Here is a 27,783-nt window from a genome sequence, read left to right on the forward strand (position 1 = left end):
CATACAGGCTGATTGAGCATTTGATGAAAACCTCATCTTTGCACAAGGCAAAACAGCTGGGCATGCAAGGAAAGCAATCGATTTTAAAATGAGCCTCTGGGGGAAGGGCGAGACAAGTGAGGAGCTCAAGGTGGCCAGGACAGAAAATGGGCATGAAAAAAATCTGCATTTGTGTGTGTGTGTGTGTACATGTGTGTGCATGATATCTATTTATCCACACATTTGTCCAGCCACCCATGTCTGTTTCCATACATGGATAACACATAAGTGTGTGTCCATTCACCTACCTATCTATGTTTTTATTTATCCATCCACCTGTGTAGAGATGTATATATGTGTGTATGTGTCTGTATGTCTGTATGTCTATACCTATGAGTAGGTGAATCTCTATCATTTTTCTCTACATACTTCTCCACCTCCTCCCACTCTCTTTCCGCCCTTTTAGGACATGCAGTTTGCCTTGTGCCTCTGTCATCTGGTGCTCAGCTTTCTGAGCACTGGAATCCCCCTGTAGGAGTTGCACCTGGCTTCCTGAAATCTCCTTCCATAAATCCTTTTTCTGTTCTGTGGCTTTGCGTGACATTAGCATACTGGCAAAGTCTCTCTTGAAGTAGCCTTCCTGTGTTTTCCTCCTCCTCTTGAAGCTCCCTCCTGTGACACCCTGGGGAGCTCCACTCATATCCTCAGCCCCTCACATGTTGACTGATTCTGGGATTTGTCCTTGAGAAGCAGCCTTCTGGAACAGGGCAATATGAGTGCTGGCTGAGATCACCCTTTGCTGGCATTGCCTGCTCCCAAATCACTGCCGTGGCCCACATGTCTTCTGACACCTTCAATGCTGCGTGCTAGTTTCTTCTGCATTTAGTTTGGAGGTCAGGGGGCTTAAAACAACTTGTTCCATGTAGGAGATGTTACTTCTCACTCTGTGGCCCTTATTTCACTATTACACCTCTGAATTTCATCTTATTCTTGCCAGTCCCTCTTGTCTAGTTGTCACTAAGTCTATGGCACTTGCTTCCATGACACCTCTAGACTTTGTCCATACCTACACAGAGACATGCTGTCTCTGCCTTAGTTAAAACCCTGACCTTTATAATGTGAGGCAGTGCCGTGGCTTCCAAGCCCAGTCTCCATGTATCATGCTTAACCCTCCTTCAGAGGACCCCAGTAAACTCAGTTCATGAGTGTCTTGTACCATTCCTTAGCTTAATGAAGTTTATTCAAGGCCCTGTTCTGGTTCTGGCCCTTTGAGAATCCCACATAGTGCAGGAGCAGCACATTCCAGCTCGTGTGAAACAGTGCACTGTGCCTGCTGTTCAGGTCTGGGACAGGGCTGGGTGGCGCATCAGCCCCTCACAGCCTGGATGAGTTTGTTTCTCCTTGCTGACATCACTGTGAGGGATTTGCCTGCCCAGCTCTGTAGCCTCCCTCCATTTTTTAAGAAGCTCACTGAGGAGAGCCGGTGAACCAACCTTTGGTTCTGTGAGCTAAAGACAGTGCATGCTAAAAGCACGATGTGGCACGTCAGCGACCTCATTGTGTCTCTTTAGTGCTGCTTGCTTGTTGGTTCGTGTTTTTAGGAGGAAATTATTTTTTATGCTTACTAGAGTGATGGTGCAGGGACATATTGAGAATAAAAACAAGGGTGGGTAGGTGCCTTGGATGCTGAGCATTGGTGTGTGATCCTCTCACACACATGCTGAGGAAGGAAGACTTCATTTTTTCTGAGACTGCTGCAGAAGGCTTCGCAGATGGACCCTTCTGCAAAGCTTAGGTGAGCGTCTGGGATACCCCAAGAATCACGTGAGTTCATGTCAGTAGCGTGTGCTGAGGCAAAGTGCTTGGAGCAGCATGGAGGAGAAATAGCACAAGGTCCTCTTTGGCTCAGGATCAGTGTAGGAACAGTTCAGCTCCAACACACACCGTAATTCTACTCATGGAATGCACCCTCACACCAAGGAGGTTGACCGGCCATGCAAACAGTGTGTCTTTGAGAAAGGCAGCTGAGCAAGGCAAGACAGATTAAGCCTCACCTAAGGCATTAACGCAGTTAATGAATAAACTAATTAAAGTGACACTGGGTACCCATTGTCATCTGTGATGGCCAATGACTACGGTGTCATGGAACTTCCAAGTCTGAGGTAACAGATCTTCCTTCTTAATTCTTAAATGTAAAGAAATATCAGATTCTTCCTAAAGAATAAATCTAATAAGGAATCTTTAAGCTTCTTCTTCCCAGAACATAAAATTAGATGTTTTTTCACAATAGAAAGGGGAGAATGGAGACTCAGCCCGTTCACCAGCCCTGACTAGATCTGGGATGGTAGGAGAGCTCTGCTGTCTTCGTTGATTTATTCAGGAGTTGAAGACACTTGATTGACATGAGGTGACAGAGTTTCTGTTGTATTGGCTTAGCGAAAAAGGGGACTTTTCCTTCTTTCCTAAAATTATAACGAAAATCTAAAATATCACACTTTAGTTGGCACCGTATTTTATTCAAATTTGAGTTTAAATCAATATCATGTCAAAATATTCCCTGTGGTATCCTGGTAACAGGGGCAAGAAATTGGCCGTTTGCCTTACTGTATTGAGTGTGGATGGTCTTTGATGCAGGTATCCTTCCTCTGTGTTTTAGCCTGTGTCTTACATCTTTGCTGCATCTCATGCCGATTATCTAATTTTAATTAGATATCTAAGTAACTTTCCTGGAGGAGCACAGCAACAAACACTGCAGCAGTATGGGATTTTGCCAATGTCTGAAACCTTAAAGGGTTTCATCACATCCTCAGCAGATCTCAATGCTGATGCCCATGGAGCATTTCCCAAAATTAAATCACATGTCAAATTCCACAATCCTGCAAATGAGGATGAGGTGACAGTTTAAGTTGGTTCTCTATGCCCTCAAATCCCACATTACAAAGGTTCTGAGGATGCTGAAGCCCAGACAGTAAATGACTGTCTCAAAGTTTGCCTAAGGAAGTAAATCCCATGCTGACCATGTCAGGTGTGTCACTACAGAAATGGTGTTTGGCTCCACCACAGGACGCTTTCTTTGGGTATTTGCAGTAAGATTCAACAGCTAAAACATAGACTATGTTCATGACAATGGCTAGCTGACACCCAGCACTTACAGGTACACAATATCTCACCATCATGATCATCGACCATCATCACCATCATCATTGCCATGATTATCGCCATCACCATTGTCATTACTATCAGAATCACTATTGTCATCACAGCCATCATGTTCATCATCACCACCACCACCACCACCATCACCATCATCATCAGCATCATTATCTCCACCACCACCATCACCATCATCATTGGCATCATTATCTCCACCACCATCATCACTACCACCATTGTTTTCTTGACCTTTGCTTGGAAAGGTGCTTAGAATCTTATTACTCAAATGACTGAGCATCTTGCAGCCCAGAAACCACTTTAAACTTGAAGTAGAAAGTAAATACATCTTATGCTGGACATATGAGAAGCCTGACCCCAGTAAATGTCTGTGTTAGGGAGCAATGGTAGGAATGAGGACTCTATAAATGATAGGAGTAATGTTAGACTTGTGCTCTTCTGAAATTTCAGGTAGAAATAATTGCTGAGGAAAGTTGTGAGTTGAAGTAGGAGCACAGGAGTCTAAGACTATCAGCCAGAAAAGCTGGTGTTGAATGTCTGTTCTGACATGCATAGCCCTAACCTGTTCAGTTGGAGCAGACTATTATGTTTTTGTCCTGAAATAATTTCACACATACAGGAAAGTGCCAGAGTCCTAATGAAGAATCCCCCAATGTGATTTGAAGGGTACCCCCGCTGCCAGCACCAGCACAGCTGCCATAGTCGTCAGTACTCCTTTAGCACTGCATAGGGCACTTCTGTGAGCTTCAGACTTTGTTCATGTATTGCCAGTTTCTCAGCAGAAGTAACTTTGCTTGTCCAGGACACTACACAAGCAAATTTGTGAGCAGGTTTTTGTGAGCAAGAATTTGTGAGCAAGTATTTCTATGAGAAAATCTAAGCAAACAACAGCCATGGCTTTGCATCTTCTTCCAGTATAACTTAAGTACTTGATCTTCTGACTAGTGTATGTGAACAATTTATACCAGTATGTTACGGATATTAGTCCAGTAACTTACATTCCTGAACAGCCAGCCATGTAGAAACATGGGAAAATGACCAGTCATTTTACCAGGCAGCCTATAGTTATATTGGGTGTAGGATTCATTCAAAGAGGAGCAAGTCTTGAGTATTGGAGAGCTGAAAAAGAAATGTGTTGAAAGACTGCCTCGTCCTGAGTCCCAGCATCTTCCTCAGAGCTAATGGGTTTTTTCTCCCAGGAGTGGACCTCCACTCGCTGCGCCAGATAAAGCTGCAAAGGCCCATGAGTATGCTGACAGACGTCAGGCACTTCTTATCTTCAGGAGGAGATGTCAATGAGAAAAATGATGACGGAGTGACGCTGGTAAGCACATGCATTTGTCTGAGATCATTTACACAGAGAATTAAAGTTGATTCTAAAACATGTAACTGGATATGATTTACTGCTCAAAAAGGGTGTTTTCTCATAAAACAATACATATATATTCTTTTAATATATCTTGGAAAGCATATAAGGAAGAAGATGCAAAATATTTATACTGTGAATCAGAGAGGGCTGTACATCCCTGTTGATATATTCTCTTCATATTTCTTTATTTCTACATATGCCACTCTTACAGTAAATTTGACGTGCTATCCATGCACCAGAAATCTGCAGGGATGGACAGTGTCATTTCCAGTGTTCCCTTAGTTTTGCTGTTGGCTGAATTACTGGGGAAGACTCGGTGGCTTGAAAGGACAGTGCTCCAGCACACTTTCATGGCTTTGGTGACAGAGCTTCCAGAAGGAGCCTTGGCCAGATCCGCTTGCCCCAACACTTTATCTAGCAGCCCTGAAATTTCTGTTTTAGTATGGATTGTGGCCATCTAGTCTTTCCCACAGGGACCAAAACTTATTGGAGTTATGTGCTTGAGCTGTTTTTGCTGTACCATCTCCATGCCTCCTGGCTTCTAACTCAAAGAGACACTGAGTTAGTGCTGTATACAGGGTGTTAGCCTGTCCTAAAATGATGCCAGCCAGCTCAGAAGACTCTTGAACCTTTTAGTCTTAACCCCACATGTTGCCTCTCATTACTAAATTCTACCTAGGACAGCTGTTCGGCTAAGACAGACAACAGAAATTGAGCAATGCCCCAAGGGGGCCCGTTTCTGGGTTCGCCCTTCAATCGCTCTGTTCAGCACCATAGACAGTTCCTGAGCGCCCGGCTAGGCTGCAGATGTCTGACAGGTGGCAGGAGGCATTACCCACAGACTTAGCCGTTTGCCCTTTCGGCATCTCAGCTGACTGTGGGATACGTGCAGGAGAGAGTCTGGATGACCGGGGGAAGCTCACACAGTCAGTCAGAGGGGGAACGATGCAAGACACGGTTTCTTCACAATCCGTAGTATTTCTTTCACAACGTGCACAAAATAATAAACTACGTTTATTTTAATTAATTTTTTTAATTAATTTTGTACTATCATGTTCAGATCCAATACTTAAGAAACAGTTCTGTCTAAACTGTTGAACAAATAATGGTGTGACTACTTTTTTTTTTTTTTTACAATGATGGAATAACAAACACGTCATGTTTCAGCTGCACATGGCGTGTGCAAGCGGCTACAGAGAGGTGGTGCTGCTTATCCTGGAACACGGTGGTGACATCAATAGGATGGATGACGGGTACTGGACGCCCCTGCATTTAGCAGCCAAGTATGGCCAGGTGATGTGATTTCCTAAATCCTTTCTGATATATCACTGAACAGTTCATTTAAAAAGCTTTACATTTAATTTGCTTCCAATTTATATGCTAATTATTGTATAGTTTGACTCCTAATGGCATCATCTTACTATACAAATAATTTAATGAGGAAAAATATTTACTTTCCAGAGGGCACAGGAAGCTTCACCCTCCCCTGAGTGCTGTACATCACAGCCAAACTCATTGGAGAAGCACTCAGAAGCTGTAGGTGTCCTTCCCAGAACTAATGCTGTTTTTATCCCCTAATGCCAGCAAGCCAATGATGCAGGCCTCTCTGTGCTCAGTTTGTTTTCTACAGTTTGTAGACCTAAAGTGAAATTACATTTTATATCCCATTGTACTCTGTAAATTACACTTCATTTTAATGAAGAAAAGGTGTTGAATTAGCTACATTGTGCTGCCTTGACCAATTACACAAGAAAAGCTCCTTCAGTGATGAAATATTTGCTTTGTCTCAAGGGCTTTCAGAGGGTTAGGTTAGTCCGTAGCTGTCTGGATCCACTCTCAGGTGGCCATGGTGAAGCAGAAGTGTCTGGCATAGGGACTTCTTCACCGCATGCTGGAACTACCTGTTCCAGCTCCATAAGCAAAGGGAAGAACGATAGGAAAACCCTAGTCCTGACTTAAAATATGACCCATCCAATAGAATGAGACAGTGCGTAAAACAGAATCTTTGCCTCCTCCTGTTGGTGTGCCTGTTCATGACGCCGCCATCTTTGCCTCCACCCAGAAGTGGCACCTGAGCACACTGTACGTAGCTTCTGGTCACCACTTCCCCAGAAGCAGGGACAGTTTTCTAACAAAGCAGGGCAGCCTGGAATCTAAGGCAACAGGCTTCCATTTCTACTTAATCCATTTGTACACATGCATACGTGCGCGCACACACATGCTTCCTTATAATTTCACACTTGTGTATAATGTATTTTAATTACATTCATCCATCCTCATCTCTTATCCTCATTTCTATTTTCATATATATATGTATATTAATTAGGGTTACTTAATATTAGTAATTAATGTAGGTTGATTAATTGCTTACAGGAGCATGGGTGGGGATTGTTTCATGGGGCTCAGGAACTTATCACTTATGGCCTCCCCTGTCCTGGCAACACTAGCTAGGGCATCTGCTAGGGCCTCATAGAGGGAGGGGATTTCTGGTATCAGTAAAACATTGTTTCCATTCCTGCAACTTACTTGTATAAATCATTCGAGAGTTACATTTTGCTGCTCCTGCCTGGTTTAACTGAGTTCATGGAGAATTTCAGTTATAAACAGTGACTCAGGACATGCTTTTTCTAGGCAGGAATCAATCAAGAATCGATTCACTGCATACTGCTATAGGTTGAAGATGGAAGGTGCCCAGGAGCTTATTCACTGAGGCTGGCAGCACAGAGTCTTTAGGATATGCTTCCTAGCTGGAGGAACTAGGTCACTGTGGATTAGGGAGAGAGGAGGCTCAGGTGAAGGTGTTTTGCCCCTCTCCCTTCCCTGTTTCCTCCCTGGGTGCCACATGTTCCCGGTGGTGGCAGGATGTTCTTTCTTCCCGAGCATGGGGCAGAGCCACCATGGACTGGACCTTGGAAACCAAGAGCCCAAAGAAATCCTCCCTTCCTTAGGTTGCTTTACTTTGATCTTTGGTTATCATGACACAAAACTAACCAATACAGACAGTGGGCATCAAGAGTGGGAAGATGCCTGAGACCACCCGCTCAGATGTATGGCTGAGTCCCTCAAGCCCATGTGTTTCTGAGAGAAGAGAGTGACTAAAGGATTTTATGTCCCTAGGTCACAAGCAATGTGGTGCTCAGGAAAGCTTCTGGTTGCATTTGCTGAGCAGGTAGAGAAGGGTGGTGACAGCTTAATGTGAGGTTCTGGTGGGGGCCCAGAAGACCAGAATGCCAGGAGAAATGTGGGCAGTATTCACTGGGATTTGTGTGTGTTCTGGCAAGGAATTTGCCATACTCTGCCCATGTCTGGAAACTTTACAATGTTAAAAAGGCCAACTTTAAAATGTATGCTTAAGTTAACTTAGAAAAAGGCAGAAAAAGGGGAGCCTGCCACAAACCCACCCCAGCATATCCAGTTGCAGTTGGACTGTGTACTTCCTCTTTCATAGTGTCTTTTGATGTGGTTACACATAACCAAGGAAACAAATGAATCGTATGATTCTAAAGTGCACTGGGAAGCCACACAACCCTCACACAACAGGATTTTATGTCCCTAGGTCACAGCAATGTGGTGCTCAGGAAAGCTTCCAGTTGTATTTGCTGAGCAGGTAGAGAAGGGTAGTGACCGTGAGATATAAACCCAGGAAGGCGATCAATGCTGGCAGGTGGAGCTCAGGTGAGAGGAATTCACAAGCACATACTTACTGACATTCTTTTAAAAGTCGGCCAGGCTCACTAGGTGACTCAGTGCACAGAACGCTGGCCTTGGAGACCCAAAGACCCAATGGCCTGAGTTTGATCTCTCATGTGGGAGCAAAGAACGGACTCTCGAATGTTGTCTTCTCACATCCACACTCATACACTTATACACACACATACACACATATGCACACGCACATGCACACGTGCACACACAGACACAAGTGCATACACGTACACACATACATGCACAAGTACACACACATATATGCACATACACATACACACATGTGCTAATTAATAAAAGTCAAGAACAATAGCTGGTATTTAATGAATGTCTCTCAATGTTAGGTAGATACATAGGTACTCTTCACATGTTCATATATTTTCTCTTTATTTATTAATCACTAACTCGTTAGTTGTAGTCCCAGGGATTGAGCCCTCTCACCTATGCGAGGCAAGTGCTCCACCACTGAGTTACCTCCTGCTCCTGACTTGTCTGTCCCTGTGTGTGAGGGGTGATTATAGGTCATTAACGCCATGTGTGACATTGAGGTTATGCGTGATGCCAACAAGCCAAGACTTTGATGAATGGCTAAAGTAAAATTAAAAACGGAACCAAGTCATCCAACACATTACACAACACATTACAAAAGGAACGTTAATGTGTAAAATGTCCTCATCAGAGCCTCAGGTGTTAAACCCCACCTGATAAATAACTTTTCCTAATGTCTAAGTTCTGAAGTAGCTTGACTGTCTAACATGTTCTGACAAAACGTGGGGATAGTGAGGATGCAAGAACAGTGTCGTTCTCACTCTCCTGCCACGTCAGGTGCTTCTCAGGGGCAGCAACAATGTGCATTTACTCGGGGTCTCAGTGCCATGGGTACTTACTGATGGTCCTCAGTGCCCTGGGTACTTACTGATGGTCCTCGGTGCCCTGGGTACTTACTGATGGTCCTCGGTGCCCTGGGTACTTACTGATGGTCCTCGGTGCCCTGGGTACTTACTGATGGTCCTGTGTTCTGGGTACTTACTGATGGTCCTCAGTGCCCTGGGTACTTACTGATGGTTCTCGGTGCCCTGGGTACTTACTGATGGTCCTGTGTTCTGGGTACTTACTGATGGTCCTCCGTGCCCTGGGTACTTATTGATGGGTTTCAGTGCCCTTAGTAATTACTGATTGGTCCCTCAGTACTATAGATATTTGCTGATGGCCCCTGTACCCTGGGTATTTACTGGTGGGTCCTCAGCATCCTTGGTATATGCTGGTGTGTTCTCAGTATCCCATGTACTTACTGATGGATCCTGCCTGGCAGTGCTGAGGGAAATTGTCTTTATGCTGCAGACAACCCTGGTGAAACTCCTTCTGTCGCATCAGGCGAACCCCCACCTTGAGAACTGCAATGGAGAGAAGCCATCAGGTAGGTTCAAGCATGCTGCGAGCCTCGTGTTTTGACAGACACTGGTCATTCACCGCTGGCACAGCAGGAAATGTGGATGGACAGCCGAACACCCACAGCTCCAGCAGGGCTGTCTCCCTGCACTGTGGGAAGGCGAAGGCTGCCACTGCCTTCCTTTCACATAACTTTCCCACTGAGCCCCAGATACAGATCACCCCGTGGCACCCCAAAATCTATGTGACCGTTATTTAACTTGTCACTGTATTCCCAGTTACTCACTTATTCTAATGCTTATTCTAATAGTGTTCTTCTGAGTATTTAGACTTAAAGAAACAAAACTATTACTTAGCACTCCAAACTCTTTACTTATTATTTCAGAAATGTAAATACTTCTGAAGATTTCTGTTATCTTTTTGGCCACTAGTATATTCCTACACTCAGCGCTCTTAGTTTTGCAGCTTTTAAAATTTACCTTCTGCTACTTGGCAGTACTATTTTTTTGCCATACTAATAAGAAAATTCAAAATAACAAATGAATAGCATAAAAAATATAAGAAAGTTTAATGGTAAAAACCGATCTTTAAAACATTTTTTTTTCTTCTACCTGGACCCTTTCTGACTTAAGAACACTTCACAGTTCAACTCTCCCTCTAATTGCTTCCGGGAGTAAGTGTTTCTAGGGTGAGGGAGCCTCACGTTTTATTGGATTAAATGCCATTGCTTACTGTTGATCGCTGTGTTTTGTCTGCTAAGATAAACCAAAGATCTACCAAACATGAGAGTTGACTGCTCTGTAGCCTCAAACTTTAGGGTTAAGCTAATATTAGTAAGAGTCTAATCTTAACATGCCCTGAAATTTTGTTTTAGTTAATTTTTTTCTTTAAACCTAATCATAAAAATTAAAAAGGCAGCTGGCATGCAGTATACCCAGAATGCCAGCTCCTGGGGGCTGAAGCTGGAGGGTTGCTGTGAGTTCGGTGCCAACCTGGCCATATACTGAGGACCAGATGAGCCAGGCTACACAGTGAGACCCCTGTCTTAAAGTATATCAAATCAAACAAAGTAACAAAATGTAAGAAGACAAAAAAATAAAGCTTTTTGTCTTTAAAAAGATACATTTATTGGCTTCATGTCTCATCTCCTGTTTCTGTGAGGAGATTTCATAGCCAAATGCCCACCCTCAGCTTCTCCACAGGAGACCCTGGATGTTGTCTATGCCCATCCTGCCACCTCAGCATTTTCTCACTCCAGGTCAGCGTCATGTGTTACACAAGTTCCCAATGGCAGTTGACCCTCATAGGCACAATGAATGGTGCTCTAGTCTTGGCCACTTTTGTGCAGTGCACAGAGATTGCAACAGCTTCCTCTATCTTACCCCTGCAGCTTCTGCTGTTGTCCCAGAGACTTGCTCATAGAACCTTAGCAATGAGACACAGCACCGGGGTTGGCATAGAGCCTCAATATGTGTGTGTTCATTAAAAGAGAGCATCGTTTATTTAATACACATGACCCATCTGGAAGAAGAGTGAGCCAGGTAAATAAAATGCACATGAAGGATGCAGTGAGGCACCATTGAGATACTGAGAAAATCACTGTTAATGCCATGTTAAATTCTTTCCACTTTCCCAGGGCTTGCATTTGGGCAGACACATTTGGTAGCCTACAGTTTATAGGTGCACTAGAAACTCAGTCTCCTCGGTGAGGTCTCTTCTCCTTGCCCACACCTGCTCTTTGAACCCAGACAAGTCATGACAGAATACTGGCAGGATTCATCCTGCCATGTCAGCTAAGTAACTTTGAAAAGCCTGTAAAGCCACATGCCTCAGATGTACAGACACTGATTGCCACCAGGCTTAGTGAGGATGGGGGACAGCTGCCTCTGCTGGGCTCCCGCTGGTGTCAGTGCAAACACCCGCCCAGGCTCACCAGGCCCCACTGGCTTCTCCTGCTGATTATATACATCTGCACTGCAGCCCAGGAGTGTCCAGGGGTCACTGGCTAAAAGCCACAGGAATCGATGTCCTTAGCAGATGTTCCGGTGAGCCGCCAGAAGCCCTGCTCTGGCGCGGAGAGGAGCTCTGGCTTGTCTCTGCCCTCAGGGAACATGCACACGCAGTCTTCCTCAGCCAGCTTCCCTGTGACTTTCCACTTCCCGGTACCACACACCGCACTCTCTTCATATTTATTTCATGTGTGATTAAGTTTACCCCTGACAGAGCTACAGAGGGGATGGTCTTGGAAGATATCAGGACTGAGTCTGTGTCCCCTGAAGGTTTGCTGCTTCGTGGTGGGCTTGGTGCGTTGACTGATCCTTTCTCAGATCACAGGCGTTGGCACTAGGAGAGGAAGTGCCGCTCTGTTCCACATCTGCCCTGCCTGACATTCTTCTGTCCCATAGACATCGCTGCCTCTGAGGCTATCGAGGAGATGCTGCTGAATGCCGAAATCGTCTGGGATGAGAAAATGAGAGAGTCTCCGTCTGCTCCGAGCTTAGCTCAAGAGGACCTGTACGATGAAATCCTTCGTGACCTCCCAGATCTTTCCAGTAAGCTGTAAGTACCTCGGGCCCAGTGGGTCACCACAGCTGGGCAGTCCTCCTGAAAGCCAGCCATCTCTCCATCGATTCTCCTCTCTAACCACTGGCACAGAGAGAAGCGCCTGTCTCTCCACCCCATGTCACACATTGTAGCTGCTTATAGACATATTTACCAAAAAAATCAATGTTGATAAGTGAGCATGACTAAAGAAATCACTGTGACCTAGAAGTCATCACTGCATGGTCAAGCTGGTGAGTTCCAGTTGCTCTGACAGCAAAGAGAGCAGACGAATCATTTTCCCAGAGCTTAGCTGAGCTCTGTGTAAGCTTCCCAGTGATTAACATAGTGGCTGTTCTGAAGTAGTAAATGCAAATAAGCCTTGGTTTTCTCCTAAATACAAATGCAGCAGTTCTTCACTATCCAAAAAAGGTAATGCCTGAAAATGTTGGGTGGCAGAGCAAAAATTGCCATTGCACTCGAGGTCTAAAATGTCATACCAGGTGTGGCTGATAAGAACAACTCAGGTGGCTCGCTCTAATTACTGAGCGTTTGCAGGGGCACAAACGTCCACTTGACTCATAATATGATCACCATCTTCATTTCAAATGCTCTGCCTTCTTGGCAACTTAACATATCACACAAACACTGTTTTTCTGTGCCCTGGACAGAAAAAACAGTAACAGTTATTATGACTGGACAGAGGGGTCAGAGGGGATGGACTTTTCAGAATAAAGGATATTTTTGAGAGGATGGAAGTGTAGTCTAAAACAACAACAACAGTAAAAAGGCAGCATTGTGCTATGCCTTTCCAAATATATAGACAGCAAAACATAAACAAAATCGGCTTTCAGCAGCCCACCGTGCATGGCGGCAGAGTCATGGAACCCTGACCAAACCTCAACAGTTGACAGTTCACAGAATATGGAGGAGAAACTGTATTGCCCTCAGCTGTACACCAAATAGTGAGCTCGTGCAGGCTCCTATGGAGAGGTCCAGACCCACGGCCATACAGACAGTCCTGGTTAAAACCAGCGAGTCACGCAACGCCACGAGAAGGCAGGAATGTGGGAAGGGGCATGATGAGGGTAGAGGAAGGAAGAAGGCGTGGGAGTAACAGGATGCCCCAAATAGATGCATGAAATTGTCTAAGAACAAAATTAATAAAAAAAGAAAAAATTCAAGTGTAAACAAAACTGGGTGGAGTAGCAGGAGCCACAGCTTCCTTTGTGCTTGATTTAATTTTAAAGATGGAAGAGGGTGCGAAGTTCTAATTGGTGCCTTTCGTGGTTTTTATATTATTGACTAAACAATGGATTAATCTGGTTACAAACAGAATGATCAATGCCTTATTTGTTCTACATGATTAAAAATGTGGTTTAATTACATTTTCTTCCTGTTGCCTTGGCTCTGTGAGAAAATGGCAAATAGATAGGGCTGTGGTGTCATTGACATCTGAGCACTTTCCACAGTTTTTTTTTTTCTTTTTGTAATTCTCTATTTTGCTATTTTTAGACAAAGCGTTTTATATTTATTTTTTTTTTATTTATTCACTTTACAGCCTGATCCCAGTCCCCATCCCTCCTCTTCTCCCATTCCCAACCTCACACCCCTCACCTCTATTCCTCCCCCCATTCTCCTCAGAGAAAGGGAGCACTCGCCATGGGGAACAAGTCACAGCAGGACTGAGGCAGGACAAGAGAGCCCAGCTAGGGAAAAGGGATCCAAAAGCAGGCAATGGAGTCAGGGGCAGCCCCTGTGCACTTTATCTGGTCATCTGTGCTGTGGGTTATGAGTGAACCCAACAAGAAGCAAATGTGTGTGATAAACCCAGCTAAGAATGTTGCCTGGGCTGAGGGCTTGGGTTTTGTGGGGCATTATTTTGGGTTTCCAGCAGTCATGAGTAATTGTTGCAAGGATGGGTGGGAGGTGAGCCGCCCACATCTGGAACAGCCCCAGCTGCACCTGTCAGGCTGATGGCAGAAGAGGGAATGTGACTGTGTCTCCACTGTGACACATTTCTAAAACATGGTAGCAGCTTCTCTATGGGACACAAACCAGCTCATTAACATAAATGCAGGAAATGCCATACATCATTGAAAGATACTTTGCCCACTACTCAAAATGTTTCATTTCTCCAACCCAGACGTGCACAGTCTGTCTTCCAACTTCCTTCTAGAAAGAGCTTTGACTTTGATCTTTCTCTTTTCTTTATCTGCAATCTTTCTGTCCAGCTATGACTTGAGTTCCAGGAAACAGGGTTCTCTTCCTTAACAACAGAGCTCTTGCTGATTTGAATAAAATGTTCATTTTCCCTTCAACCCTTCTTTCTTTTCCCTCTTCTCCTCCCCCTTCCTCTTTTCTTCCTCTTCATCCTTCTTTTTCCTCCTTACTTCCTCCATCACATTATTGATAGAAACAAAAACCAGGTCTCACAAGCACTGGGCAAATGGCCAGTGAGCCACACCTCAGCTCACCAGGCGTGATCCTAAGGTGTTGCTGACCTGCAGTTGTATTGTGAAATCTCATCTTCCAGCTTCTTATAGAGACCCCTGAGCTTCAGGAAAACAAAGGGGAAGTTTGAAAACCCTCAATGCAAAAGTGGGAAAGCAACTGGGGGTTAGAATGTGCCTTCTCAGCAGACAACAATTACTCCCTTAATGTCATTTACCTGAGACAGGGTGGGTGAATTCATTGGTCACAGAGGAACAAGTTCCACAGTGACTGTTGCAACGGGGGTGTTTTGACTTCTCTTTCTTGGATCCTTAAAAACAGAAGTTTGTGGGAACCCTGATATACTTCTTCTTTCCTGAGAAAGTTCAGGCGCTGGCTATTAATGCATCAGCCATGAGCAGGTGGCATTGTTCTCAGCATGTCTTGGGAACAAACGCCTACAGAGTCTCAGAACCCTCCTGTGCCAATCAGAGTCCACGTTTTTACCCACCTGCGTGTCAAGTGGCAGCTCCCAGAAATTAACGACAGTGTGTCACCACCCTGGTGGACCAAGTGCATGCCTATGTCCCCAGCCTTTGCCATTACTGCTTCTGGATGAAGCTTACTCATCTTTCTGTCAGTCCCAGCCCCAAATCCCCATTCTTGTCTAGGGTGTATTTTGCTAACACTATTAAGAGTAGAATGTATCTCTTGGGTTTCAGAATACAAGAAACAGTTTCTGCTCTCTTACTTCCTGCTCCTGGGGCATTTTGTGCAGTTAAGTCTTTTCTGTACCCAAAGTAAATCTTGCCTGCTTAAGAAAATTAGAAAGTGTGGAAAAACAGCATTCATTAGCCTTGCAGAGAAGCAGCACCAGGATAGGCAAACCCAGATGAGAATTCATTCATTCAAGACTGGGGCATCGGGAAAAGGTGAGGCTTGGCTCTGCTGAGCTCTCGGCTCTTCCTGGTGAGCTAGTGAAAGTGCTTGGTGATGCCAGGCAGAAGGATGCTCAGAGATGTGGCCATAGGGACAGGACATAGATGCTGATGGCAAGACAGGGAGACTGTTATTATAAAAGCCTTCCCAAGTATGCCCTTCCTCACCAAAGCCAACCTACAAATCACTTATATTTATATATCAACTAACAATCAATGATTGTATCGAATTCAAAAATACATTCATAATAGCACAGAACATGGATTGTGTTGAAATAAATGCAGCAACTCATTTAGGAGATTTGAGCTATGAAAGCTATAGAATACTAATGAGAGAAATTAGCAAAAACCATACTAGACCAGTCAAGAGTTCTTCAGAATAACAAAATTCAACACTGGTAGTGTTGAAATTCTCTTCATATCTGTTCGTCAATTAAACACATTCATCAAAATCCCAACAGGCATTTCTGTGAAAATTGACATAGATTCTGAGTTTCTCATAAAAATGCTAAGTGCAGTAAATAGCCAAAAAAAAAATCTTGAAAGCAAACAAAATTGGACATCTCATGTGGGTTAATACTTCCTGAGACTGCGCATCAATCGAGTCAATAATGTAGTCTATTGATGCAATATGTGGGGGACCCTGAAAGAGACTCACATTCCCATGCAGACTGACTTTTAACCAGCACATTCAGCTAACTCACTGAGGAAAGACAGGCTTTGTTCTCACAGAGAGTGCCCAAACACGCAGGTAGCGATAATAAACAACCCTGAGCTTCAGAGTTGCAGGGAGCCATGCAGGGAGGAAGTCATTGGCAGGAGGCAATGGAGCTGAAAATCCCAGGACAGAAGCTAAGGAGCACACCTTCTTGATCTTGTGCTGAGACAATAATTTTTGGATAAGACAAAAACTTAAAATCTGAACATAAAAATATTTTTGAGTAGATTGTTATGGAAATAAATTGATAGAAATGAAGGGAGGTTAAAAAAAAACATCAAGTGTTTATTTAAAGATTTGTGCCCAGAATGTAGAATTATCTACAAGCAGAGATATTACCTAAAAGCAGAGACCATTTCCCTACTCCTCTAACCAATGACCAAAGATTTCATCCCACGCTTCACCAAAGAGGCAGTGACAAAGACTACCACAGGGCTGAAATAGCCAAATCAGTTCTGGGACTAAAACTCATAGAACTCATAACGACAACCACAGAACACGTACATGTTTAAGGAACAGTCCGAAGACTTCCGTGTTTCCCAGAGAAGACATACCAGTGGTCAACAGTCTTCAGAAAAGTACCTAAGGTTGCTTCCCTCAAATAAACAAACGTCAGAACTACAGAGAGACAATCCCTGGGCGTTAGGATGGCCCTAGGGAAGAGGCAAGAGGCAGTTCCCATGAGGGTGTGGATGGCAGGAGACAAACACATCTGAGGACATGGTCGGCATGGGCAGTGATGGAGCTGTGAGTCAGTGCCATTGAGGGAAGCACTGCCCAGCGTGTGCCAAGTCATTGTGGTGTACCCTTCATTTAGCAACCAATGTTTAAAACGTAAAAGATTCCAGTGAAAATTACATTGAGAAGCTATGGACACATCCAACAACTGATTACAATGGGCTCAAGATGTTTGGCTAAAACACATTTGCTATGCCACTAGCGTTTTTGATTTCAGGAGTGAAAGACTTCTGTCACATATCATTGGCAAACCACTCAGTGTGTGGTTGCTCCGTGAGAAAGAGTGGAGGCTTCAGTACTAGGCTTCCCTAGTACTCCCTGAAAGCTGAGTTTGGAGGTGTGTGTCTGGCACTCGGCCCTGGGCAGATCACAGTGTGTGGATCTGGATCCAACCTGCTTGCTGACCAGCTAGGAACCCAAAACTGCAAGCCTTAGGGTTAGTGAGAATAGGGCATTTTTGTGATTAGTGATTAACGAGGGAGGGCCCTGTCCAATGTGGGGGCACCATCCCTAGGCTGGTGGTCCTGGGTTGTATAAGAAAGCCGGCTGAGGAAGCCATGAGGAGCAAGTCAGTAAGCAGCACCCCTCCACAGCCTCTGCATCAGCTCCTGCCTCCAGGTTCCTGCCCTGCTTGAGTTCCTGCCCTCACTGCTTTTGATGCTGAACTGTTGTGTGAAACTGTGAGTGAAATAAACCTTTTATTCCCCAATTTGCTTTTGGTCATGGTATTTTATCACAGTGATAGTAACCCTAACTGAGACAGTGAGAGCCGCTGTCTCAATGTAATTAGGTAAAAAAAGCAATTGAGGATAGCAACTTCTCTCTTTCTCACATTTCTGCTCAGGCAAATACATGTACCATTGTACAAATACCATTGTACTGCATACCAACAACAAATCAGTTTTACTGTGTATAAGGTAAATGAACCTAAAACTCAACAGAATAATTTCAGCAATCACTGACTAGAATTGTCGCACTCCTACGCATCACATGACGCAACTGTTTGCACACATTCACTTGATAAAATGGATGTGCATTTCTGCTTGAATGCTAACATTAACAGAGATTGTTCTTAAACTTTGTAGTAAATCATCACATTACAAATTCAGTCATTATTTTGTGGTGAACATTATGAATTCAGGGCTTTCTCTTGGCAGTGGACTTTCAGATGAAAAGTAATGAAGTCGTTTTTATTTATTTCTCTTTTTGCCCTGTTTGAGCTGCTTGGAAGTTACAAACTTCCTTTGTTTGAAATATGATAGTCCTGAACACTCATATTTGTATTCTAATTTTTGTATTTCAATACAAACTCAGAATATTTCCCATGGCTCTATACGTTCAATCTATGCGCATTATATTTTAATCATGATTACAGCGTTCTTCGTTTGTTTACAAACCCTCTTCACATTTTAATTCAGTATCTAGTTCAATTGTGCACTTCAAACAGCTTTTAAATTGCCTATTGATCTTTCTATTACATGTATCTTGGTAAACATTTTCTTTAGTTATAATTATGTGTCAGCTAAGAACACGTATTTAATTCTTGGGATGAGTCCTGATGCACACTAAGCAAGCAAGCACTCTGCCGCTGAACTGAGTCCCTAACTCCAAAAAAAAAAAATATTTACAAATATCCATATATGACTTTACATATATTCTGTGCAATAATCTATTCTAAGTATACATAAATTCAGTATATTTTTCAGGACTGTTCAGTTATACATGGTTTTCTTTCCCATTTATTCACTTCCATATATTCCATGTTATTTTCTTTTTAAAAGTATTGTTATTATTATTATTATTACAGTTTATTCATTGTATGTCCTGATTGTAGCCTCCTCCTTCAACTCCTCCCAGTCCCACCCTCCCTCCTCTTCCCCCTATCCCTTTCTCCTAGTCCACTGAAAGGAGGAGTTCTCCTCCTCTGCCATCTGCCCCTAGCTTATCAAGTCTCATCAGGACTGCCTGGATCCTCTTCCTCTGTGGCCTGGCAAGGCCACACCATCAGGGGAAGTAATCAAAGAGTGGGCAACTGAGTTCATGACAGAGGCAATCTATGCTTCCCTCACTTGGAGACCCACATGGAGACTGAGCTGCCTGTCTGCTACATCTGAGCAGGGGGTCTTGGTCCTCTCCATGCATGGTCCTTGGTTGGTGCATCAGTCTCTGCAAGACCCCCTGGGCTCAGATCTTTTAGCTTTGTTGGTCTCCTTGTGGAGCTCCTGTCCCCTCTGTGTCTTTCTATCCCCCTCTTCTTCCATAAGACTCCCTGCGCTCTGCCCAAAGTGTGGCTGTGGGTCTCAGTATCTGCTTCGATCCCCAAACATTTTCTTATGGAGTTGAAATGAATGGATTTTTTTTAAACAGAAGTGAAACAGAATTAAAGGTGAAATGAAGAGAAAACTTACATGTTTCCTGCAGCTTACAGAACATGTTTTTATCTGAGTAAACATGCCTTTTGTGGTCTGGCCTCCTGTAGCTTTTGATTGATACAGCAATGTTAGAAGAAAACTAATTACAGTATTGATTGTTTCTTGTAGCAGTCCCCTGGTGCTACCAATTGCCAAGCAAGACAGTTTACTAGAAAAAGACATTATGTTCAAAGACACAACCAAGGGTCTGTGCAAGCAGGAGTCCCAGGACGGCCCACCTGAGAGCAGCGTGGCGAGCAACTGCAGCAAGCCAGAGCAGGTAACACGCGCTCCCGCAGGTACTGTGCAGGGCCACGCCAAAAACCCAGCGTTCAAAGCCGCTGTCTGCTCAGCCTGCCACTCGCAAATAAATTACGGAAGCCTAGGCTGGGCTTCTGTTTAATGACCTGCTATTGTGGCCATGTGACTTGTCATTAATAAACATAATTGCTATTTAATTTTAGAAAAGTTTGCTTTTTACAGTCAGTTATTAGCCCAGATCTTATGCTTGTGTATCTCCAGGTGTCTTTGATTATTAAGCAGTGTTTTTATGTGTGTGTGTTTCTTCCAACTATCCAAATGCTATAAGTAGATCAAACATGAGCTGACAGGCATTTCTTTTTTTTAAAAAAAAAAAAAGAAGTTATGGTATTGCTCTGTGTGTGTGTGTGTGTGTGTGTGTGTGTGTGTGTGTGTTGTCACTTAACACGCAATGCCCAATCGAGTTTTGGAGGGTTATTAGCTTGAGAAATAGAAATGAATATGTCTCCTTCATTCTGTGACCGAAGTAAACGACACCCCTGTATTTGGTGCTTTGTGACTGGCAGAGCTCTGCTCATTCTGCTCCTGTGTCAGTCTCTAACACAGAGGACTATACTTAATTCCGTTGCCAAATGCCCCCTGCTCCAGCATAAGTTTTGTTACTCTGGAGAAAGAACATTCTCACAAAGGCAACGTAGGGGAAGGAGTTTATTTTGGCTCATGGTTCCCAGCTGCAATCTGAGAAGTCAAGGCAGGAGCTCAGAGAGCTCATCCTGTCACACCTGCAGTCAGAACACAGAGAATAAACACATCCTTGCTCACTTGATTCCTCCCAGCCATCTTCCTTGTTTCTTAAACTGTCCAGGACAGTCTCTGCCCAGGGAATGTCAATGCATACACAACAGCCTTGTGCCTTCCTCCTTTAGGTCATAATCAAGGCACTCCCTGTAGACCTGGCATACCAACCTGAGGTCCACAATTCCCCGTCACCCCTATGCTTGCAGGTGAACCCATGCTGTGTCTAGTTCACAGCTGAGCTAACGAAGTCGCCCTCTTCTCAGTATTAAAATTTACTTAAATTGCTTAAGATAAATCAAGGAAACCAGAAATGTTTGGAAGGAGGTCACCTACTGTCATTATTCTGAAGTATCCCCTTCGCTGGCTCTCAGGAGTAGGTCGAAGCTGAGAGCAGTTGGGCTTTCCCCCAGTGATGCCTACTCCCAGAAGCGGCATGATGCACGTGTAATCCTCACAGGCCCTGTACTTGCTGGTTATATGTGGGCTAGTCTGTTACCATCAGTTTGTCGGCGAGCTGTTTAATATGTCTGGGTCTGGCCCTAGCACAGGATTAAATGCTTATTTAATTAAAGAAGCGCAAACTTGGCCCACTCGTTCATGTAAATGCTGAGATTTGGAACTCTGCGGAGGCAAAATTAATTCCATCTCACAAATTAATAGATTCCGAGTGACCATTTAACATGGTTTTCTAGAGGACATAACATACCCTTCAAACCTAAGAAGGCTTTTACATGGTCCCAGGATCAGGTGGGACCATGTATGGTGGCTTCTGTGTCCTTACTGCCATCACTTACATGTCCTGGAAGTAAAAACAGATCATTTTCTATGCTTTGCCTTCTGGGAGGCAGGCACACCGAGTCCCCGGGAGCTCCCCGCTCATCATCCAGGTTCTTCTCCATCCTAAAAGACTTGTCCTTTAAAAGGATTCCCACTGTCAGCTGAGCATAGGCTCCTAACAAGGGCAGTCCAGGGCACCACAGAGCAAACTTTTCAGAGATCTGTTTTCTTCCATCTGCTCTCTGCACTTGTAATTTATTATTTATGTCCTTGCTTCTCCCTCCAGCAGGCTGAGAACACACTGAGATGAAAGATAATATCTCTTTTTGGTTTTGCTGTCTTTGCCTCATACTAACATGAAGCCCATCAGAGAGTGGACAAGCTGGAAACACTGAGCCACCGAACGTGTTCCGGGTCTGCTCATTACACGCTGCCCTCTTTCCCTGACTCTTACACCATGGTCACCAGCCTGGCTGATAGTCAGTGTCAGTGTCAGCTTTGATGGGGTGGGAAACCTCTGGGTGCTATTGTGAGGTTTTCTGTTTGTTTTTGTTTGTTTGTTTGTTTGTTTGTTTCCACACTTACGACCTCTCCTAGGTGTGTGTGGCTCCACCCAACTGAATAAAAGTTGCTGGGTGAGAAGGGAGGCAGCTGAGTTCTGGCTTTTCCCCCTTTCTCCAAACACCACACTACTCTCACCAACCCAGGTTCCTTGCCAGCCACAAGTGTGTTTTTCTGCACTCTGAGTCCAAATTCTTCTTTAAAGTCATCTTTCATGTGGTTATAATGAGGAGAAAAATAAGGACTCACCGATTATGTGGCTGTGGAAAAATCAGCTCTCCCCCTGTCAGCCTGAAATCCTGCTGAGTACCTTATTGGACCCCTCTGCCTTCAGCTTCTCCCATGTGGGGTCTGGTCACTTCGGTCACTTATAGTTTCCTTCTCCTCCCTCATGTGTCCCCTTAGATTTTTGTCCTCTGGGGACCCCTGTCTGTCCCTTAATCATCCACCCTGCCAAGTACTTGAATTAAGCTCATCTCTGTCCCTCAGCCTGAGGTCCTGGTTCCTCCTCTGCTTAGTGCCAGATTAGCCCTAGTAAACCCTCAGCTCCCGAGATCACTGACAAGGGGCCATCCAGCAATGTCCACACTTGGCCAACCCCCTCCTCTCTCCAGGATGTCCCTCGGGACAGCTCGCAGAGTGGCCATTGCCATGAAGCCCCCTTGAGGAGTGTAACTAAGCACATCCCTGCCACATGCTCAGCTGCAGAGTTGACCCTGGGCCAAGTTCTTCATGTGAGCTGAGGGCCAGGTGGCTGGATGTTGGAAGCTTTGGGACCAGGAACGTTTTACAGTTCAGTTTTTCAATGAGCAAACATGCTTCCGTTGGAATATCATGTTTCATACAGAGAAATGGATTAGTGCCCAACACTCAGGAACCCATAGCCATGGTGTCTTCTGAGAGTCTATATAACATTTTGCCCTCCTGAGCTTCGAGACGCTGGCGTCAGAGTCTCCATTTCTGTTCCTAGTGTGCGTGGGCACCACACGGCCTGAGAGGCAGAGCGGGCAGCCTTCGTCTTGTGATGTCTTCATAATTTCGGGAATGTGCTTCTAAATTCAGTGTTTTCAGATGTGTACTGATCTTCACTCTGTAAAGACTCATGTCTCACCCAATAACTAGTGGTAATTGCACTTTACTCAGCAAAGGGACAAATGATAAATAATACAGTGTGCAATGTAGATATGACATTCAAGAAGGATATGGCTGCAGCAGGAACACAGAGAGAATAAACAAGCTGCCTTTTTTTCCGGGTTTTCCTGTGCGTCCCAGGCTCACAGGGCCCTGCACAGCCTCCTCTGATTTCCAGTGCCTGACATAAGCCAGTCAAAGCTGCTTTGTCTCACAGGGTTAGCTTTAAAATTTGGGGCCAGGAGGGGTCGGTTTGCATGCTGAAGGTATTCAAGGCATAAGGACTTTGGCACAAGGTGGTGTGTGTGTGATTTGTACATATGGGACACAAATTCTCATCTGAATTATTTTGTCTTCCTCAAACCATCTGACCTTTAACATTGGCTTCATATTCACATGGTCTCAGAACTTTGAGAAGCTTCTGAAATCGGAATAGGCACCTGTGAAGAGATGATCGGAAAATGACTAAGAATTGATCTGACTGTCTTTTTTCCCACCCCACAGGTTCAGCTCATGCCTCCAGCTCCCAGCGATGACCTGGCCACGCTCAGTGAGCTTAATGACAGCAGCCTGCTGTATGAAATCCAGAAGCGCTTTGGAAATGACCAGATACATGTGAGTGCATGGGAACTGCCACACGCCGCTGTGTCCCGCTGTGGACCACAAATGTTGCAAGTGCTGGGTCCCTCGGTGCTTCTGTCCTTCGTGATGCCTGGGATTGAGCTTCACAGAGCTCAGACACATCTTGGGGAGGCTCTTAGTCATGTTCAGCAAATTCCAGATCTCATAGTTAAGTGTAAGCTCGCGCTCTGCTGGTGGACAATGGTTCATGATGCTGTGTAATTAGCTCTTGGAAGCCTGGGGGAAAGGGCTAGTTGAAGTGCCTATCAACACAGCAAAGCAGCTAGGGGCCTGCTCTCCCAGCATCCCTCAGTACCCAGGGCTCCTCCCAGCACTCTGCCATCTGCCCCCTACCCTAAAACTCTCACTCCCCGGGCCTGGGTTTCACCTTTATTTTCCCAGCCTGATCCTAATACAATCCGGCCATTTTGGCTACTCTGGTCTCTTGGCATCTTGGCTGTAGCTGCTCTTCTTGGCCCCAGGCTCTTCTCTTGATCGCCCTCCTGCTCTCTCCTTTCAGAGCCCACTTTAGTCTGCAGGCCTTGTTCTGCCTGGACTCTTCCCTCTGCCTGCTTTCTCCCTTATGTCTATAATAAGAATCTTGAAGAGCGGTCCTGTCCTCCTTTTATTTCATTTGTTCATTCACTGTGCCCTTTGTGTTGTCCTGACTGAGTGGGTGATCTCTCCAGAACCGGCAAGACTGTGTGTAAATCTCAGTCCACCTCAGACACCTTCACTTTTCAAGTCAGGAAAAGGAAGTGGAAAGGCTGTTGGGGCTTGAGCGGCCTCTAGCTGCATAGAGCAGGAGACTAACTGCCCCTTCTTCAGGGGCACTGTACCTCTCTGTGAAGTAAACTGTGTGTGCAAGATTTCCGCAAGGGTGAAAAAAACATAACGAAGCTATTTAGGTCCGAACAGTTTTTCTGTAGTTTACTTTTCTAATGCTGGTAACAACGTAGACACTCTGAAGCCTCAAAATCCATCCCCCCTCCTTTCTTCTTCCCCCCCTCCACATTCTGCTTGATTTTGTTCTGCCCCATACAGAGCCCAGGACAATTCAGCCCAAGTGCCCTGTGGAGATTTCTGATTACTGTGGAATCTGTTACATTCCCTGATAAAACCCGTTTAGTCCTAATCTACTGAGAATCTGATTAAGCCATTTTCATGTAAATGTGAAGACTGAGATTTCCAAACAAGTAATGAGTTGCCAGGCCTTGATTAACCCATGAAACTGCAACACAGCATGTTAAGGCTTCAATAAACTGCCTGCTGCCACAAATATATTTAAAATTAAGCACGTGCATCACATTTGTTGGAATTTTGCCATTGGCAAAAGTGGTTTAACCTGATTGCCTTAGTTTCTATTATCTACCTCAGGGGTGCTTTTTTGAAGTGTTTCTTATATCTACCCTCTTCCCCTTTTTTCGTTTTTCTTGTGTTCTTTTCCTTCCTTCCTTCCTTCCTTCCTTCCTTCCTTCCTTCCTTCCTTCCTCCCTCCCTCCCTCCCTCCCTCCCTCCCTCCCTCCCTCCCTTCCTTCCTTCCTTCCTTCCTTCCTTCCTAGCTTGTTTTATTTTTATATTACCTGGGACTACAAAATCCAGTGCCCTATGCACGCTTCTCAGAAAGTTCTGTACACTCGATCTCCATCCCTGTTCCTTTCTTTGCTTGTTATCTGATCATTATCTAGGCTGGCCTGGACCTATAAGCCTCCTCTCCCTCAGCCTCCTGAGGGTTTTATGCCAGCGACCCCAAGGAAAGACTTTATTTTCCTTTATTCCCTGCTTGTCCAGTTGCTCTGTCTCTTAAGCATCTTATACTAAGCCCATCCACACTACTGGGCCTAACATAATCCCTGCTCTGGCAGCCCCACTCAGTGCTCCTGGGGTCACTATCATCCCTGCTCTGGCAGCCCCACTCAGTGCTCCTGGGGTCATCACCATCCCTGTCTGGTGGGTCCTTCTTCCCTCGCCACCTGAGCTCACAGAGAACTACACCGTTCTTTGCTGAGTTCCAGGATAGCCACAGAGCTTCTCTCAGGACTCTGTCCTGAGGCTTTCCATGGCAGGCGGAGCACAGCTCTCTTTCTGAGGTTGCTTCATAGCTGAAAAGCCAGTGTGCAGCAGCCTATAGACAAACTGTGAGTGGGCTTCCCTGCCTGTCACATGGAGGGCAATAGCTGCTCTCCTTGTTTGCACTGGAAACTTTCCTGAGACTCCTCTCTGTGGCTCCGGCATTCTCTTTCTACTTTCCGCAGAACAGAACTTTCTGGAATCCCACTCAAATGTGCTTCCATCTCCATGTCTCTCCTGAATCTGTACAGGAGCTTTCCCTGTAAGAACATGCATCATGGGGGGAGGACCATCCTCCTTGTGCTGTTTGACACGCGACTCCTGTGCCACACGCCCGCCGTGATGAGCCCAGAAGCAGGCAGTTGTATTCATGTAATGCCTGGCCAGTGCTGCTGGTGGTGAAGGCCAGGTTCTTCCTACACGTGCCCCTACTCCTCAAAGTGGACCGTCTTCTCTACCATCCACTCGGATTCTCTGTCTGCATCATGAGCAATAACATCCACACCAAAGGTCATGCCCATTGAGAACTTGTCGCCAAGGTAGCTGAAGAGGCTGACATGTCATCTCACCATAACTCCAATGATGAATGCCTTCCGATATCTTCTACGGACTGTTGGCCACATGAACTTTTGAGACCTGCAAAGAGAAGAGCAGCATCAGAGACCCATATGGGAATTTATTTTATTGGATCTTTGAGCCAGAGAATGAAGTTGCCTAGGCTGTCCTTGAACTCCTGACTCTCCCTCCTCTACCTCTCACATGCCAGGATTCAGGAATGTGCCACTATATCTGTCTTCATATAGCAGTTTGGTACCTTAATTCAGGCCTGTTGGACAGAACGAAATTGAGAGTTTGTGTTTTGTATGTCTTTGTCATTTTTCAGTCCTGTACTTTTGGAAACTTCTGTGTTATAAAAGTGTCACCCCGTGGCTACCAGGAACTGAAACAAGCATGTGCCTTCCCCAGGTAGAGAGTGCTGGCTAGATGTCTCCACATTCTAATGCGTGTGTTTGCTCTCTCCTCGCTGCTTCCCTCACACACCTGAAACCCACCTGGGGCCACGGCCGCTGTGCTCTTCTAGCTCATCAGGCTGTGTGTTGTTAAGCAGAGCTGGTGCTTGACATCCCCAGAGCTGGTGCTTGACATCCCCCAGCTCTGCTCTTTTTGGGGGTGGGGTGGGGGATTGAATACAGAGCCTTACAGGGGCTAAGCACGGGCTTCCTCTGCTCTCGTTTTACTTGTTGAGACAGGGTCTTGCTAAGTTGTCTGGGCCGGCTTTGAACATGGACAGCTCCTGCTTCAGCCCACAAGTAGCTTGAGTGGCAGGCTCTAGTGAGGTCACTGGTGTGAATGCCTGGCCAGGCTCCCACCCTGCTCTGCTTGTCTTAGGAATCCTGTAAGTCTCTTTGCCAGATGTGCTCAGGATTCAGCCTGCACTTCGAGCCACAGGTCCTCCTGCAACTGCACCATCTCACACATCTTTTAGGGAAAGTCTGGATTTCCCCGACTTTCTGTCTGTTCTCAGTGCAGGGCCCAGCTATGCTTGCCAGAACATGCTGCCTTGTGTCACTTTCTGTGCAAAGGAATGCACGGTCCTTCAGGAGAAAGCCTGAGCCCACAGACTCTGTTTCTAGCTTCTGGTGTTTTCGATCATTTGTGCCACAACTGCCCTACTGGTCACCTTGAACCCCTATGGCAGTGTCACTGAGTGCACACTAGTCCTCTGCTCCCTAGAACCCACACACCAACAGCCTCACTTATAAGGAGCTTCCCATGATGCTTTTTCAGTTTCATGGTTGTTTTCTGTGTTCTGTCTTGTGTGGTTTCTGCCACACACTCATCACCCACTGTCAGTTCTCCTTATTTAGACTCTGGTGTCTCTCTCCTTTGCTGCACACACAAATGCATACACACACATGAGCACATATGCTCAGCATGCATGTCATAGTAACATGTAAAGTTCTTAAAGACTGAATATGTGAGAGTGCCTCTTAGATCAAATACATCTTTTTACCACAGGAGAAAAAAAAAGTTAATATCGCGTTATCTGACAGAGGCAGATGAGTCTGAGATGAGCTATTAATATTTCAGATGCTGCAGCTTGCCTGATTGTGTGACAGAATTTCTGTCTTCTTTTCTGCTTCTCATTTGTTATACAATGTTATCTGTCCG

At 45.1% G+C, this 27,783-nt stretch overlaps 1 protein-coding gene across 2 annotated transcripts in view; it reads left to right on the forward strand.

Annotated features, from left to right (window-relative positions):
- Myo16 (myosin XVI) overlaps positions 1-27,783 on the forward strand; it is a 450,668-nt gene that overhangs the window by 191,420 nt on the left and 231,465 nt on the right. For both annotated transcript variants that reach the window (XM_060381367.1, XM_060381366.1), the window contains exons 6-11: positions 4,350-4,474; positions 5,687-5,812; positions 9,566-9,641; positions 12,019-12,172; positions 19,522-19,672; positions 23,425-23,535. In XM_060381367.1, coding sequence (XP_060237350.1) covers positions 4,350-4,474; positions 5,687-5,812; positions 9,566-9,641; positions 12,019-12,172; positions 19,522-19,672; positions 23,425-23,535 — 743 coding nt within the window. The remainder of the gene's footprint in view (positions 1-4,349; positions 4,475-5,686; positions 5,813-9,565; positions 9,642-12,018; positions 12,173-19,521; positions 19,673-23,424; positions 23,536-27,783) is intronic.

This window comes from Meriones unguiculatus, chromosome 4 (genome assembly GCF_030254825.1).
Source record: "Meriones unguiculatus strain TT.TT164.6M chromosome 4, Bangor_MerUng_6.1, whole genome shotgun sequence".
Classification (NCBI taxonomy): Eukaryota; Metazoa; Chordata; class Mammalia; order Rodentia; family Muridae; genus Meriones; species Meriones unguiculatus.